Here is a 17099-nt window from a genome sequence, read left to right as displayed (position 1 = left end):
TGGTGAATTGAGATTATGTATTTGCAAATGGTACAAAAGACAACATAGGTTTTGTTCAAAGTGTAAAGCAGGAGTTTTGGATCGTCATCGTTACCAAATATGGTTATTTACCTGAAAGAGGGAGAAGTAATTCGGAAATAGAAATAGCGTAACAGACTTTGGTCAGTTAACCTCATATAAATGACAAGAGAAGCAGTATGATTGTGTTTCCAGCCAACCATGCGTAACCATACTAATTATATTATATTTAATGATTTTCATCAAAATTGAGCAAACTGCAACATTAATATTTCTATAATTTCCCTGTATAATATTGTAGACTTGATAAGGAGACTCACAGTATACCAATTATCCTCGTGCGCTAAAACAATAAGCTCATATATATATACTTTATTACTCCTCCTCTGGTTAGGCTCTAATGCAAATGATTTAAATACCTACTTTCTGCTCTGTGCATCTTTAATCTCTTTCTTGCATATTAAATCTCTACTAGTGACCCGTCATAATGGATGCTCTCCATTGCACAATAAAGTTTTTTTAATTAGAAAGTTTGATTCTGCTCACAGGCATGTTAAATTCATTTAACAGAAGCACATTATTCATGAGAACTGTGGGGGTTCTTATTAAATTGAAGTCTTCTCGCAGGCTTTTGCACTGCTTGAATTCTTTTTACAGCTGTGTGTCTATGGGAAACAACTAGAAGGATTATTTATTATTGTGAATCATTAGCTTGTTATTTGTTGTGGTGCGCATGAACCCACGTGGAGTTATAAGACAATGAAGGTTGTTATTGTGGTGACAAATATGAATACAAATCCTGCTTGAATACTATATGAATTTTGATTTATATTTATATTATTTCTTATTATATTAGATTATTATTATATTTATTATATGTATATTTCTTTTTATACTAAAGGTGTCATCTGATGTGGAAGGCAGCATTTAATTTCACTTCTTTAAAAAGTAGTGAAGTAACTTTGCTTTGTACTGAGAGCAAAAGCACATACCGGTAGTTACTTGGAAAAGTAACTTGTGATTATTTAAATTGACATGGTCAATTAGACCTGTCTTAATATTGTGCATGTAGTATTATTGTGGTGTTGCTTTGGTATGTTCGCTGAGCTGTCACCACTGTATGGGCCAGTCTAATGGCTGATTCATTGTGTGGTAGTGCACACATCTTATTTTGGTCTGCGTTCAATCATTAATTATAGTAACATGATAACCCATTATTCCTTATGCATTCAATGATAATGTAATCATGCACAAAAGAGAGCCTTGATTTTTTGATAAAGTTGTTCAGACTTCAACATAACAGCTGCTGCGTAAAGACACAAAAAGGCCTGGTTGCTTTTAGTTTGTGTGTATGTCCTTCCAGGATGGCTTTTTCATTCATCATTTCAACAAGCATTGACCTGCCTACATGACAATCGTTCCAATGCAGTCACATCAATCATCATGAAGTGTTTTGAGAGAGCAGTTGTGTCAAATAGCAAGGCTATGCTCCAGAGCTCGCTGGACACGGTCCAGTTTGCTTGCCACACAAACCGGACTTTCCTCCACCTCTCCCTTATGGACATTAAAAAGACATAAGACTGTTTTTTTGTGTACTTATATTTAATCTTTGAAATAATTATCCCACATGAGATGACCACTAAATAGACTGAATGAGGCCTTAATAGGTTCCTCTGTAACTAAATCCTGCTTTTCCTCACAGCTCAGTCCCAAATCTATTTGAACTGGCACCCGCTACTGCCACACCGAGCACTGCAAAGCTGTGCTCACTCCTCTGCTCTCCACTCTGCTGACACATGGCTGCGCTGCCCAGTCTAGCTCCCACCACATCATCAAGTTTGCTGATGACACGACTGCGGTTGGCCTTATCAGCAACAAAGACGCGTCAGCATGCAGAGAAGAGGTCAAACAGCTGGCAGCCCGGTGCGCTGACTACAATCTGTCACTCAGTGTCGACAGAATTAAGGAGGTTGATTATCGAACCCAGTTAACAGTCTTCTTCACGCGGAAAAATTAATCAACACCAATGTCCCCAAGATTTCGATTTAGGTTCCTCAAGGCAGAAGATAATTCCCCCTGCACAACAAATACTGCCGCATGCAGAAGTCAAGCCACCACCGATGCACATCCCCACCACTTTCTAATCTACAGAGATGTCGCAGTGTGCTGACAAAGTCTTTTGCTGTGTGGTATGGAAACTGTTGCACTGCTGACCACAAGATACTGAAAAGGACTGTTGAGACAGCTGAGGACATTGTCGGTGTGCTTTTCTCTTTCTTCACGGATGCCTTCATCACAGCAATGTGATACTCGATCGTTCAGCTCACTTAACCAGACTGAGCACACTACTACAGCTAAAAGGATTTCTCGAAAGATTATGTTCTGCAATCTTGACATTAATGAGTTTGTTTGCGTGCACAAACATGTTCTCTCTCTCTCTTAGATTGTATAAAATGCCTCATCACTGTGTGTATGTGTCGTCACATAAATCCAGCCGTACATATCGACTGTGTCAGCTGCCACGCTCGGTGCTCAACCTCCATTGGAAGAGTTTTGTTCGAACCACAGACACTTGAAAACATGGTCAGGGCAAAATGGGAATCAAACTGCCAACCTTGGGATTTGAAGACAACCCACTCCACCAACGGACTCACTCATTTGATCTGGAAGCATGTTGCTTATTCAGACAGTGCTAGGGCTTAAATAACCCGCATCATATCAGTGCGAACAACACATTTTGTGTGAACGGCATCTTCTTTAAAGTCTTTTTTTTAATCAAAGATAGGTGAGGAAGATGTGTTATCTGAGCCTTTGTAACATTTTTATCGAGTACTTTTATTCATTGATGTTCTTTAGATCGTAATTCTTATTTCACGGATTTGTGTGCTGTCGTGAGGTGGATTAGTTAGGGCTTAACAGCTTGTGACTTGTTGCTATTTCTTGTTTTATTGACAAAATCTATTAATCAATCACCTGCTCTCTGTTGTATCCCCTGCTTTATTTTTATTTTTCATTCTTAAGTGTTGTTCAGCCAAGAATTTACTGACTCAAGATTATCTGAATGGGTGATTATAATGAATTACAGGATATGTTCATCAAGCAAGTAATTTAACCTATTCATTTCTCCCTATAGGCTCTGGCCATGGGTATGATGACTGAATACTACCATTATATTTTTACTACCCTGGTGAGTACCTTGGAACTTTTTTGATGTCGACAACATGCAATGATTGACTGTTATTTGCTCCATTTTTGTTATTTTTTTGCACAGCACTGTCCACTTGATAATGTGTGGCTTGGGCAGCCTTCTCTTCCTGGGCTTATTATAGTCCAGACACTCATCTGTCCTTGCTTGTTGCAAGGCAAAATTCATCCATCTGTCTGAGTGTCTAGTAGCACTTTTTCTTCTCTGAGAATAAAATTAAATATGACTCCTCCGGGAGACAGCCAAAGAAAAACATCCCATTATTTTCACTTTATGTGAATCATTTTGAGCTACAATCTGGCTTTGTGCTGACAGAAACAGATAGCCTTGAATAACTGAGTCATTGTCAGATAAGTTATTATACGCTTGTAGTTATTATGCTGTCAAAGTTTAACTTTGGTATATTTTTAAAATTCAATCCTAACCTTTTTATTTCACCTGCCCGACCATAACTGTCACTATAGAAAACAAAAGCAGTTGGATATTTTATTCTGACTCTGGCAGCGATTGAAGTTCTCCAAAGTTCTTTGATCTGGCCACTACAAAGATTGCTGGCTACGCTCCAGATGAAAGGCAGTACATCTTCTCTGAGCCCAGAGAACAGAAGACTGAGAGCTCAGATAATAGCCTTGAGCAGATGAGACTGTCACCCATTTGCTCCATTACAGCTCTAAAAAAAACAAAAAAAACAAAAAACAAATAGCACACTGTGCTTTTAGGAACACAATTGGAAAGGCTGAAAGCAAAAAAAATGCAACCAAAAAAGACATTTACCAGTGCTCGGAATATGAAATGACGCTTGGTGTATCCACACAAGAATCTGACTAGATTAAAGGGGAGTGAGAGACAGCAGGTATGTCATTGGATGAGGAAGGAGAATGGTGATTACAGGCCTTTTTTCAGAACCATGCTGCTCCTCGTCAGGATGGGAACATGGCCACTTTAACATCGGCCAATGTTTGGCAGAATCAAGTCTACTGTGCAGGCCTAAGCTTCTGTGTGCCAGTACCAAGTTACTCGCGCCGCTTTCAGCATAAGACGGCAAACATTGACCATTCTGCATCCATCGCCTGCTGCTCCTCTGTCAACTGTGTTGTTGCGTCCCAGAGACATCTGCCTGGTGAGCTGCCAGACGTGCTGTATGTAGGACAATTGGGTCGTCCTTTCACTTCCACATGATAGATGGCAGTACACCAAAAGCACGTCTGTAACCTTGAAAGTCTTGTTTTAATCAAGTCCACTGCATCAGCATGAGATGAAATAACTCCTGAAATATCCCCAAATGCACCTCTCAGATTTCACATCTTTGGCTAAAGCTGCCACTCAGATGACCACTCTTGATTATTGAGATGAGATCGACAGTATATTGCAGTGTAATTCTCTTTCCTGATCAAACGCACTGATGCGTTCATCTTTTTGCTTCTAGGACCTTTTTGCCCTCGACATGGAACCGTACCGCTACAGTGGCGTCAACATGACCGGATTTCGAATCCTCAACACAGAAAACTCTCAGGTGTCGTCAATCATCGAGAAGTGGTCTATGGAGCGGCTACAAGCCCCACCCAAGCCGGACTCGGGCCTGTTGGATGGTTTCATGACGGTGGGCTCAAACCTTTCATCATTCTTCTTAGTGTGTGCATGTAAAATATTTATAGTTTTTATCACAATCATAGAGAAGAATGTGACTGTCAGTTGTCAGTCACATATTCAACAGTGCAGGTCTCCTGGGGTGAGCACAGAAGCAGCATGACTGCCCTCCATGTGGGGCTTTTGAATGGGTGCTCCTGGGTCTAAATGCTCAGTAATGAGCCGGTGTGAATGGTAATAGCCGTTTATCTGCCCTCCTGCCTCTCACAACTCTCCTCTGGGAGCGTGGCCAAAATATGACAATCTGTCAGTGCTCATGCAGAGAGAGGGAGCAAATTGGATGGAAATTATGGCCTTGGTTTTTTTAGGATGGCATCCAAAAAAGCCTTGGATAAGGTGATTTGAAAGTGAAAAAGCGAATGGCGCTCGTCATGGACATTCAAGGTCCCTTTCTGGATCTGTTGTTGTAAACAGTCGATTTACTCCACCTACCTCTTAGCACCTTAGCAGACAAACTCCCTTTTTCACATCCTGCGGCCAGGCTTTCTTTTTCCTTTGGCAGCTTTAAGATCGGCATCATAAAAAAGTCTAAAGAAAGAAGTGTCCGTTCATTTAAGACTTAAAGACAAGCCTTTGAATTATACACAGTGGAGTGTGACTCTCCATATTGCAATCACAGCCTTAATTCATGCTTACATCAACCATGAAAACAATCATCAAAATCTACAGCTTATTTTATGCATTAATTGCAAAATGTATGCAATGTCTTGATAAATATATAAAAACATGCACTGCTGGAAAACAGAAATGCCATCATATTATTATAATTATTTCCCTCAAGCATCACAATGTGAATTATTTTCTTTCCTGTGTGGAAATACAATACAGAAAAATAAGCAAAGTGGTTTTGTATGCAAAATGATAAATGCATTGCACAAAGAGGTTAAATCACTTGATGTTTTCCTTTTCACTGAAAATTAATTGATATTAGCAGGGTGCAGGATTGATTCATTTGTTTTGCATGAATCATTTTGTGAAATCATATTGTATATCACATATTGACAAGTCGCACTAGGTTAGAATCACTGATAAAGGATAGGTAATATGTCCAAAAGCAAGCGTTTGTAAAGTGCTCTATTTATACATCCTGGGCTTGATGCATTTAAATTCATAGCAGGCTTCAGCCGAGGATTATTCTTTATGAGAGAATGAAGAAATTGCCAAGTATATGTACAAACATTGTCTTTTTTATGGTGTCAAAAATACATAAAGGTGAAAGAGCTCTGCTGATGATTTAAAAAAAAAAATACATTACGTGCCTTTATAATGAATGTATGGGTTGAAGTAATATTTGTTCTCCCTGTGAAAAAGATGTCAGACATTATTCTGTGAATTTCTCTGACATTTATACTCCTAAGCTTTGGGCAGAGAAGCCACCTTGAAGGGTATCATTAAATTAAAGCTGTGGAGGGCTGCGGCAGCCAGCGTGTGACCTTCCACCCACAAACCCCTCCCCGCTGCCTTTTATTTCTTATTTCTCATACCTTGTTCTCATTCTGTGCGATGGGGAAGCTGCGCTGGGCTCCGGGCTTGTTTGTGCACGGTGACCAGGCAACGGTTGTGTAGCGATGGTTACCGGGACAACGGCAACTGTGTCACCTTGTGATTTCATGAAGGATTGATTGACTGAGGCGAGAGGAAGGGGGAGGCGGAGGGGCGTGGGGGTAAGGTGACTTGGTGCAGGAGGGTTTTGATGGGGAGATGGATGAGAAGAAGAACAGGATGAAAGAGTGGATGTGAGGATGTTACAAGGTGTGTGTCATGGTCCCTCATGCGGCGAGGCTCACTTTAATGCAGGGTGGTGTAATCACAGTGATACTTTGCTTTGGGGTGAGGTCGAGCGTTGTCTCAAGGAAAGAAGGATAATGAGAAGTTCCTCCTCAGACTAGGCAAAGCCACAAATGCAGCGAGCTCCTGCTTCCGAGCATGGCTTATCAGACGTGCCTCCAACATGGAAGGATGCATAATAAGCAAGGGGATGCTAATTAGTCCAATTCATTTGTTTGTGTGCATGTTTCATCTGCTTTTGTTGACTCCTTTACGTCATCCCCAGAGCAATATCAAGCTCAAGTTGGTTTAAATATCCACGATGAGAATAATTTATGGCAATTAGAGACCTACAACCTCTGCACAGGCTGACTAACCAACAAATGTATTGGACATTTCTGCTGTAATCTGATTATTTTTTTCCCACATTGTTGTATAACCATTAATGCGATATTTATTCATAATGTTTTTGTGGGAAATTATTTTAAATCCCCATTCAGTGATGTAAATGTGCACTTCCATTTAAGTGAGGTGGAAAAAAAATATTTCCCAGCTGTACGTCTCCGACTTAAGACCGAGATGTTTTTTTTTTCTTTTTTCATTTATGCATCATTTCATTAAATTCCACATTTCATTGAACTATAATTATCACCACAGAGAGCTGACTGCTCTCCAGTGTCATCAAGACAAGTGGAAATGTTGCTATAATAGCTCATTATAAAGACACTCTTATTAATAGAGCGCAGTTGTTTGGATAATAACTATGACATGGTGGGAATGGGCCTTCAGTCCACGTGGGACACAATAAAAAAAGCATGTTCGACAAATGGCAAATAAATGGAACAGAAACACACAACACGCATGCTCGGCAAACCGAACTGTGATAACTCTTCATAACATCAGTATCTCAAGTTGCTCGGATGCATATAAGTATTATTACTTTTCATGACACAAACACATACATTGTATTTTTGTATGTCGAAGTTGGTCTCAGTCTTGTGTTTGCTAATGGCTTTCTGCTGCTCGAGAGGTTGTGTGGTGATTCACACTAAAATACATGCTCGGTCCATAAATCTTAAATGTGTGAGCTGTGATTTTTCACCATGAGATACATTCCTCCTCAATTTGGACAAATATGACTGAACACAACCACACGCTGTCTGCAGTCCATGTCTGCGTGTGTTACAACACCGAGACACTCACAGGGGTAACTGCAATTCCTAAGTGACATTTGCTTGTGAGACGCGATGCTGACACCATTTGCAATATGTGCGTTTGCAAAATTGCTTTTGTGAATGTGGCCTGTGGATGTTATTCTGAAAACAAAATCTGGAGCGAGCGAGCATTTTGCATAATGTGAAAAAAAAAAAGGACGTGAGATTTTATTCTTCGATTTGTATTAAAACAGCATGTTGCGGAGTTCTTTCTGCCCCCGCTGCCCCTCTCCTCTCCCCTCCCCTTCTCTCCTCTCCTCCTTACTGAAACAAGCCTTGCCGGTCAAGATGTGTTTGCTTTCCCCAGCAGTCATTACATTTGTCCTGAATTCAGAGAAGTGCATTATTGCAAAGCACAGGTTGTTACCACTGGCATCTACCAAGTCAACAACGACAGAAATTGCATTGTCGGGCTTTAGGGCTTTTTGTTTTTTGTTTTTTTGTGTTTTTTTTGTTTTGTTTTTTGTACATTTTGTGGCACAGATTGTGCCTTTGAGAATAATCTTTGCAGTGTCTCCATCATTTCTATTCGCTCTGAAATTAGGGATAATGGGTGCAGAGCATAGAAGAGGGGGAATAAAGGAAGAGTAACATACAGGGAGAGAGATACTCAGTGAAGGGAGATGGGTTGTGGGGGAGACAGACACATAGCTGCATTAACAATCACTGCTGGGAGTCGAGTGGGAGAAACCCTCGCAGACAGAGCAGGATGATGGAACCTGCTTGGCAGCAGCTCCGGTCCAGTTACAATATGTTTACCATGCATGTTTATGGACGGGTTATATGTTTGCGGTGAACTGTATGCGTGTGTGAAACACACCGAGTATGCAATTTAAAGCTCCTGCTTCGGTTCTCCGCTTGCTGGCTCTCCTGACGGTGGAGGACTTGGTCCAGGTTTGGCCTCACCGGTGGGCTTGCTATTACACATTGCTGCTTGGAATCTGACAATGGGAAGAAAATACTGACACATGGATCCCTCTCCCAGTGAGCTTCACTCATACAACATCTAAACAATATGAGGGTCCTCAGTGCGAGTGTTCAGCCAAATTTGCTCCTCCCTTGTTGATATGATATTGAGTCGAGGACACGTCCTGTAATTTTGCCCGATGTGATTCACTTCCCAATAAACTTTACTGGAAATAAATTCAGCACATAGGGAATTTTCTTTTATTTGCTCAAACTAACTCCAGCTCCTACCCCGCAGCTTAAATACATTCGAAAACATGCCAGTTATTCACAGGATTTTCCTTATTTATCGCAGCGCAGCAAACTGTTTGATTGGGTTTGCTACAGTCACCAACTGATATATATCAGCATTATGTGGGGAAACTTTTATATTACCATTTTATTATTAGCAATTATTTCTCAATCATTTCCTGTTATGAGGCAAGTCTCCGTGTTCATTCATTTATACCCCTTTTTTCCTACTGCAAGTGGCAGAACATGGTTGCCTATAGTATTCTATCACAAAATAGCAGGACCTAGTAGCACATGTGCATTCTTTCAAAGAAATAAAAAAATTTTCGCCAAATATGTGAAATATGTGTGATTTTGGTCAGTTTTACAGTTTATAGATGTTTGTATTGTTGTAAGTCTTAAAAATCAAATAGGTCTTCAAATATGCTATACCTCTTTAATATTGGAACTTAAACGTATTTCAATATATACTCTGTCAATGGTTAACTACAGAAAGCTAAAATGTGATTAGAGAAGGTTTCTACACATTTTCTGTGTTTTTAATCAAAATACATCTGTCTAATACTTGGCTGCCATTCCAACTCCATCATCAGGCATGTGATAATAGCCACAGAATACAGGAAAAAATGTGTCAAACATTGAGATGGATCCTTTAGGCATTCAAGGATTTTGGAGAATTCTTGAATATGTTAGCATTCCTGAATTGGTGACTATTCTGTAGTATCTTGAAATATTCCAAAGCAACACCAGGGGATGAAAATGTGAAAATAAGTATTTGAATGAGTGAGGGTTATGTAAAAACGTCTGTCAAATCTGCTCCTGGAGAAACATATATGCTCTTCTCCAGAGCCAGAAATGGCAACGGCACATTTATACAATGCCATCATTTTAAAGACCCGTGACCAATGAAAGGCATCGTAATCTGCAGAAATACATGTGGGGGAAGTGAAATCCGGTCACATCCGCCTCTAAATGGAGAAGCATTCAGATGTTGCGAATAATCATAAAGGGATAGATGCAAATGGTGCCTCAAATCTCTATGTGTGAAGAGCTCCTTCTCGAAAGAATGCTTGTTTCGTCAACGTAGATTAATACCAGGCTTCACGTTATGATATTTCTCTTTTAATCAAGCACCCTTCCAGCATGAGTCAAATTCAAATTTTTCCTCATTTCAAAGTAGTGCAATTCTCCATTAGTGTATTTGATGCGGGCTGGAAGAAGCAGCAGAATAAACTCCACAGGTTCACAGGTTGGTTGTGTCCATTACAGCAATGTGATCTCCCTCCCTCTGATCCCAGTTGGCAAAGGAGAGAGCGTTTTAAAGACAGCAACTGTGGAGAGCAGACACTCGATGCCCTGTGCCGGCCACCACCAGCTGGGCTTGGCACAGCATCAACATTATTAGCACCAGTGCTCCCTTGGTCCATAGAAGCCTTTTGTGTGTGAGAACAGGCAGAGGGAGAGGAGGAATTTAAATGGAGGATTTATTATCATTATTTTTCCTTTGATTTCACTCCATCCAACACATTTAGCTTCAGTCTCATTTATTCATTGTTATTTTTATGTGTTCATAAACTCAACTGCAACGGGAGGGGGAAGCCTTTACATTTTCTGCATTACAAATGGGTTAAAATGGCAAAGCACTCCCTAACGATGCATCGTGCAATACACATGCTCATGCACCCGAGACATTCCTCGACAGTAATGCAAGCAGGCGCCTGCCGATGTTATATAGGACAATAAAAACCGTTGCAATCAGGGACTACAACTATCATCAGATCACTATCGTACAATCAGCCCCTGGAGGCCAGTGCAGGCAGTGGGAGCTATGTGTCATGGTCACACTTGGGCTCAGGGATATTGGCTGGCCTTGGGATCTCTTGGCAAGCTATCATCCTCTGAGAGTCTAGCGCTCCTACCTGCACACACACACACACACACACACACACACACACACACACACACACACACACACACACACACACACACACACACACACACACACACACACACACACAGATAAACTGTGCAGTATGTGAGCATCCAGCACATGTAATCTTTTACACAAAAATATGCCTTTGGTGTGCCTAAGCAATCGGATACAAGCGGAGGTTTTCTGTATATAGAAGATATGAGCATCACCCCTCTACTTTGTGGACCCAGGAACCAATTTCCAAAATTAAATGAATTATTTATTCCATGCAATGGTAAGGTGATAGGCATCATAAAACACATTATAAATAGGTTTCAAAAAAAATAAATCTAAATACATGAATACAATTCACTGTATCACAGAGTTTATTTCAAGGTAAAAATGCATACATGTTAAAAAAAAAAACCAAACAGTAAATTGTTCCTTCGGCAGATCCATATTTTTAAAGGCTGTTAATACAAAAGATGATAAGTGATTCCATCAATTTTTAGTTTCTCCCAGTCAGGTAGTGATTTAAAATGTCACTGACCTATAAAAAAATTATCCAGACATTAAAAATTTGAACTATTTTCACATAATATTTTTTTTTTCCTTTTTGATTCTTAAGAGTGTTACTCATGTTTTATTGCTTTTTCACACATTTTTACAGAAAGTAATAATTAATGAAATTTGATATCTGCTCTAAAATAAACTTTTTTAAAAAGGTCAATCAATACATCTGCAGATAAATGTGCAAAAGCCTGTTTCTCCTTCCCACAGTTAGGACACAAAGAGAATCACATAGTGCAATAATGTACTGCGGTCGTTGCAGCACATAAATAACACATATGTACATCCAGTATCAACATACAAGAAAAGGAAAGATTGTAGGGACTTTTTTTTTTTTTCAATTTTTTTTTAATGGAGTTCTCTCACTCTTGGTCACTTTCCAGCAGTAATCCAAATGTAATTAACACTGTCTGTGTCGTTCACTGAAAGAATCGAGCTTGGGCTCCCCCTCACTCCCTGCATCCTCTATTTTCCTCTCTCCTGGCAGTCCACCAGATGGTGGCGGAATCCAAAGGACCACGTAACGCTTACAAACCTTCCCTTCGCCTTCCGTGCTGGTCAAGTCTACCTGGCTTTTGTCACAGATGATATCCAGAACAATAGGGACTCACTTTTTCTCAGCATTACAAGCTTTGAATCGCTTTAAATAGTAAAAGATGTATTACTTTTACACATATTGGACAGAGTGGCTAATGAAGTGACGGTAGATGAAGCCTTCTACGACTGGGCACCTATTAGTCTCTTTAGCAAAACCTGGCCGGAGGCTGATTACACATGCGGGTAGGGTGTCATGTTAAACAGCCACTTAATCAGACGTGGGTTAGGCAGCGTGGTGTTAATTAGGGTGGACTCTAAACTGAGCCATGCTGCCAGCAGCATGCTGCTGCCTGAAAGGTCTGGTGGGACACCGCAGCTCTGAGCATTCGTGGGCTCTTTTGTCAGGCCTAATAAAATGGTTAGCGTCGCATAATATTGGATGTTTGTCATGTCCAGTCATAATCCGTGGTATTTTTAGCCATGCTCGTGGCTCAGCTTCAGAGATAGTTTAGTTTAGTCCACTACTTTGTGACCTTGTTGTAAAATGTGTATGGATTATGGCATGGGCTTTTATTTCCCCATCGGGGTGAATAACATTAATATTGCTGATCTTCTGACTTTCTATATAACACATTTTCCACATTGTGCTACATGGTTCACAATTACCAGATGTGGCCATAAAATGAGTTTGGTAGAGATACTTTTAAAAGTAGTAAAATTATAGTTCCTGTAATTTCTCAAAGTATGAAAGTCTTACATTCTCTTATTTTCTCTTGAATAAAACCACTTCTGCAGTGATGGATGCCTTGATAACTCCAAATGCAATATGCACATTTTCTCAGTGGTCTCATTTTTCTCTTTTCATTGGTTTGGTTTCTTCATTCATCTGTCTATGTTGTGCATGAAATGTTTTTATGGATACCCAATATCTTTTTCTGTGTGTCATTGTCACGCATAGGATGAGATTTGTGAGAAGAATAGTTACAGGATGTTTCCAATGGGATGAGTGCAGTTTTTTGGTTGTTTTTTTTTAGCTGTTTTACAATATTCCTTTTGCATTCTTCTGGGTGTACCATCACCCACAGGTTCAACCCAAAATATTCTAGTCAGTGTAGAGGAATACAGCTCTCACTAAATCCAGCAGACTTCATTGTTTTCAATGTAATGGATACTAATTGTCAAATCTCCGCTCATACGTTTTTTGTGTTTTGTATGGTCTGTTATTTAAGAAAATTGTACGATGTTTTATGGTTTCACACAATATTCACATTTAAAGGGCAAGAAAAGTAATAAAATAAAGACATGTTCTGTTAGATTTCAAATAATAAGACATTAAAGAAAACACTAAAATTAAGTTTTTGTTGTTATACATCCAATCTCTGTCAATATTTTCTTTAAATTTTGAGCAAAAAATCAAATCACAGATTTGATATTACCTTCATCCTATATATTACTTTCTGCTTAGTGCTGAATCTCAAACCAGAAATGTGGAGAATATTTAGTATGTAAGAAAGTGCTTCTGACAGGACCACTGCTCGTTTGTTTTGAACAAACAGAGGAGGCATTAGATAGTTAGCATGAGCAGTCTGTGCATATTTGTGCAGCTTCACCCATTTAGCTGTGTAAACAAGCTGTTTTCAAAGTATGACAGGGTATTAACTCTCTTTCTCTCTCTCTCTGTCTGTCTGTCTCTCTCTCTGTCTCTCTGTCTCTCTGTCTCTCTCTCCCTCCCTTTCTATACTGGCCTTTGGTGTTATGAGATTAAAGCAATAGAAGAAGTTAGTCTTAAAGCAAGGATATTTATTTGCCATTGATAACAGTACAATGTGAAGGTAGGGTGGAGGTGTTTCCTACATTAAAGCATGTGTCAGTATTTGATAAGGACGCTTCAATAACGCCAAGTCAATATATGGACAGCCATCAAACAGAGTTCAGCTCTCACTCTTGCGACTCCCTCGGGACTCTCTGTTGTACCGCTTTATCCCCTTTAAAGTGCACTCAAATCTACAATAGAAATAAATGTACTTTCACATAAATCCAGCCATCACCATTGAGTCTGATACCCAGGGCTCCCTTGTTGGAAGACGCCCGTCTTATTCCTCTGACAAAAAAACTCATTTGAAACTGAAAAGGGGCTGCCGTGTTGCCTCAGCATGTGGAAATGCAATGTGAGAAAGGGATTAAGCTTCTAATGCACACACGCAAAAGAGGCAAAAATAATAGTGATGGCACTAGCAAAGCCCCCCCCCATATATCCACTCTCGGAGTAATACACTGTGGAGGGCAACTGAGGAAAGCAGAGGGACGGCAGAAGGAATGAAAAGGAGAAAGCGACAGAGGTGCATAGAGGGGGGACTGGGGCAGAACAAAGGCAGTGGAAACAAAAAGGAAGAGAGTCAGAGTGGAAAAGTTACGGACAGAAAAAGAGAGAGAGCCAACGTCACCCAGGGGCATTTCTCTCCTCACCAAAGTGATCTGACACTGCCTTCCATTCCTTCTCTGCTAGGAAAACTGTAACAGCCATAATATGTCCCATAAATCACATGTGTCACATTTCAGTGTTTTTTCACCTCTCGTCATTTCATTCTCCGGCGAGGAGAGAACATTTGCACAATTCTCAATGCAGCAACTTAGTTTCATCACCCAGGGTCTGATGCAAGACGCCGATGACAGAAATACAGCACTCTGCAAAAGTTTTGTGGAGCTAAATATGGCGTGGGTGGAGTACTGCTATGCTTCCCACCTAAAATCATATTCAATGAAGACAAACAAACAAAATGCAAAATCCAATTTTTCTGTGACAACAATTTTCTTTTGAAATTGTTCTAGCAGAGCTAACAGTGGGCAGTAAGCACCACTTTTTTTTTTTTTAAGATAATGGGCCAATAGATTGTTTTCAGTATCTACACAATCTTGCTTTTTTTTTTCTCTTGTGAATTTAGCCGAGTATTTCTCAAGGTGGTGTTGAGATCAAGGCTCGGTGAGAGCCTCCCGGCTGTTCCAGAGCTATAAATTATTTTTCTCGCGAGAGACCGTATCTTTAGAGGTCTTCATCCTGAGCAAAACTGGGACCAATTATCTTTTTCAGAGCTGCAGCACCACTACCACTGCTGTAGTGGTTCTCCACCTGGGGGCCGAAGCCTCAACTGCTCTGTTGTCAGAATTAGACTTGCAGTTGTCAAAAAAAAACATTTGATGAGGAACTTTCTGGAAACTTGTGCCAACCTGGGTAACTGTTCACTGCTCTAATTTCAAAGGATTTTGTATGTTGGAATAACCGTGTGCCAACTTTTGACTTCCCCCTAATGTTTTAATAAATCAAATTGGTGAAGAAGTTGAAAATATATTGTGCCTTCCAAAATCTATCATGTACATGTTTTCTCCCATAAGGTAGTAACTTATGATTAAATACTTTATTTGTTATTATTTTCAAATTGTAAGATAGAATTGTTATTGGGTGTTAAGATCCACTGGCAATAATGATGATAAAAGAAAACCTACTCAAACATACATTCCACTTTAAGTCTGGTCGGTCTTCATGTGTAGAATGCAACTTTTTGAGCTTATTATAACTAATTCATCACCATTAAATGTGTGATTTAATGAAATAAACACTTTCAGAACTACTGCAGTACAGTATCATATAAGGGTAGTTGTGTTATACAACAATTTATTCATCACAGATTAATTAAAAGTAGTAAAAACTAAATGACACGTGTAAATGTGTGTGTATGAATGTGACTGTACTTACATGTGCCTTGAAGCCCACTTAGATCGTGTGATCTGCTCATCACCCCAAAGTCACTGTTGTGGCATTTCAAAGGCAATGCTGATGTTGGAGGCTTGTCGTCTTTCTTGGCCGGTCCACATGCTTGCCAGAGGTTTTCTTTTGCCTCCGCCCATAGTCAGCTGGGATCAGCTCCAGACCCCCTGCAACCTTGAAGCAGTCTATAAAGCAGTCTAACAGATGGGAGGATATTTGCCTAATAGATACTGTAAGCCATATGACTTTGTAATAAACCTTCTTCAATTGTTAGCGAGCTGTGTCTATGCAATTATCTGCCTTTGATTCTCTGAAAATGTACAGACATTTCCCTCCAGTGTTTGTCTGCAAAATGAGCCACAGAAACTCATTATGGCAGCCCTCAGCACACCTCGACCCCACTATGATTTCATTGTTGGATAAATCACAGGGGTTTTTTTCCGAAAGTTATTTTGAGGTACTTTTTTTCTTTTAAAACAGAATCGGTGACTCTAATACTTCCACTGACTGTGCAGTGAAGCAACACAAATGCATATAAACTAAGGAATGAAATGAATAATTACCTCTTTCTTCTATCAAATCATCAAACCCCATGGGTGTGCATGTGAACTGAGGGCAGAGTGACTGCAGTGCCAAGAAAACAAAGAGCCTCCCTCTCTCCTGCTGACGCTGTGACTCTGACGCTGATGGCGATGCTGCCGGGACGTGTGTTTGTCGGAGTGCATATCTTTACGTGTGAGGGCGTGTGTGTTGTTGTTGCACTGTGCCTGGCAGCTGCAGCCCACTGATGCATGGTGAATAACAGGTCAGTGCTAATCTCATTAGGGCTAATCAGATGTATATGATATGTATAAACAGTGGAGTGCTGCTGTACACAGGCAGCCAAGGTACATGTCCATCACCGGCTGGGTTGCATTGTGTGGGTTTGGCATAGGGGATGCTGGAAAGGGGACAGCTGACAAGGGGGGGGTGAGAAGAGAAAGGAAGATGCCGTTTTTCAGGGTGCTACATTATCAGAAGAATTATGGAATTATGCACAGGTAGAGAGCTGGGCTGAATGCTGATGGGGAAGGGATGAATATATTTGTATAAACACACACATGCAGAGAGATGTGAACAGATCTGCTCGCTGAGTAGAGTTTGCAGTTCACCTGCTCTAAATGAGGAAACTGAATGAGCCTACAACAAACATGCACGCCTCTGGGATGCTCGCAAGTTGATGTTTGTCACTCTGCCTCGGTGCGATGATGCTTTTGAGTGTGTGATGGC

The 17099-nt window shown here is 40.3% G+C and overlaps 1 protein-coding gene across 2 annotated transcripts in view; it reads left to right on the top strand.

Moving 5' to 3' along the window:
* The window catches only part of LOC308143693 (glutamate receptor ionotropic, kainate 2-like), a gene marked incomplete at both ends in the record, with an annotated part of 62779 nt that overhangs the window by 24329 nt on the left and 21351 nt on the right, over positions 1 to 17099 (top strand). For both annotated transcript variants that reach the window (XM_080514581.1, XM_080514580.1), the window contains 2 exons: positions 3152 to 3205; positions 4650 to 4823. In XM_080514581.1, the coding sequence (XP_080370707.1) occupies positions 3152 to 3205; positions 4650 to 4823 (228 nt within the window). The remainder of the gene's footprint in view (positions 1 to 3151; positions 3206 to 4649; positions 4824 to 17099) is intronic.

The sequence above is a fragment of the Blennius ocellaris genome (assembly GCF_963422515.1).
Source record: "Blennius ocellaris genome assembly, chromosome: 18".
NCBI lineage: Eukaryota > Metazoa > Chordata > Actinopteri > Blenniiformes > Blenniidae > Blennius > Blennius ocellaris.
This window is presented reverse-complemented; position numbering and strand designations above follow the sequence as displayed.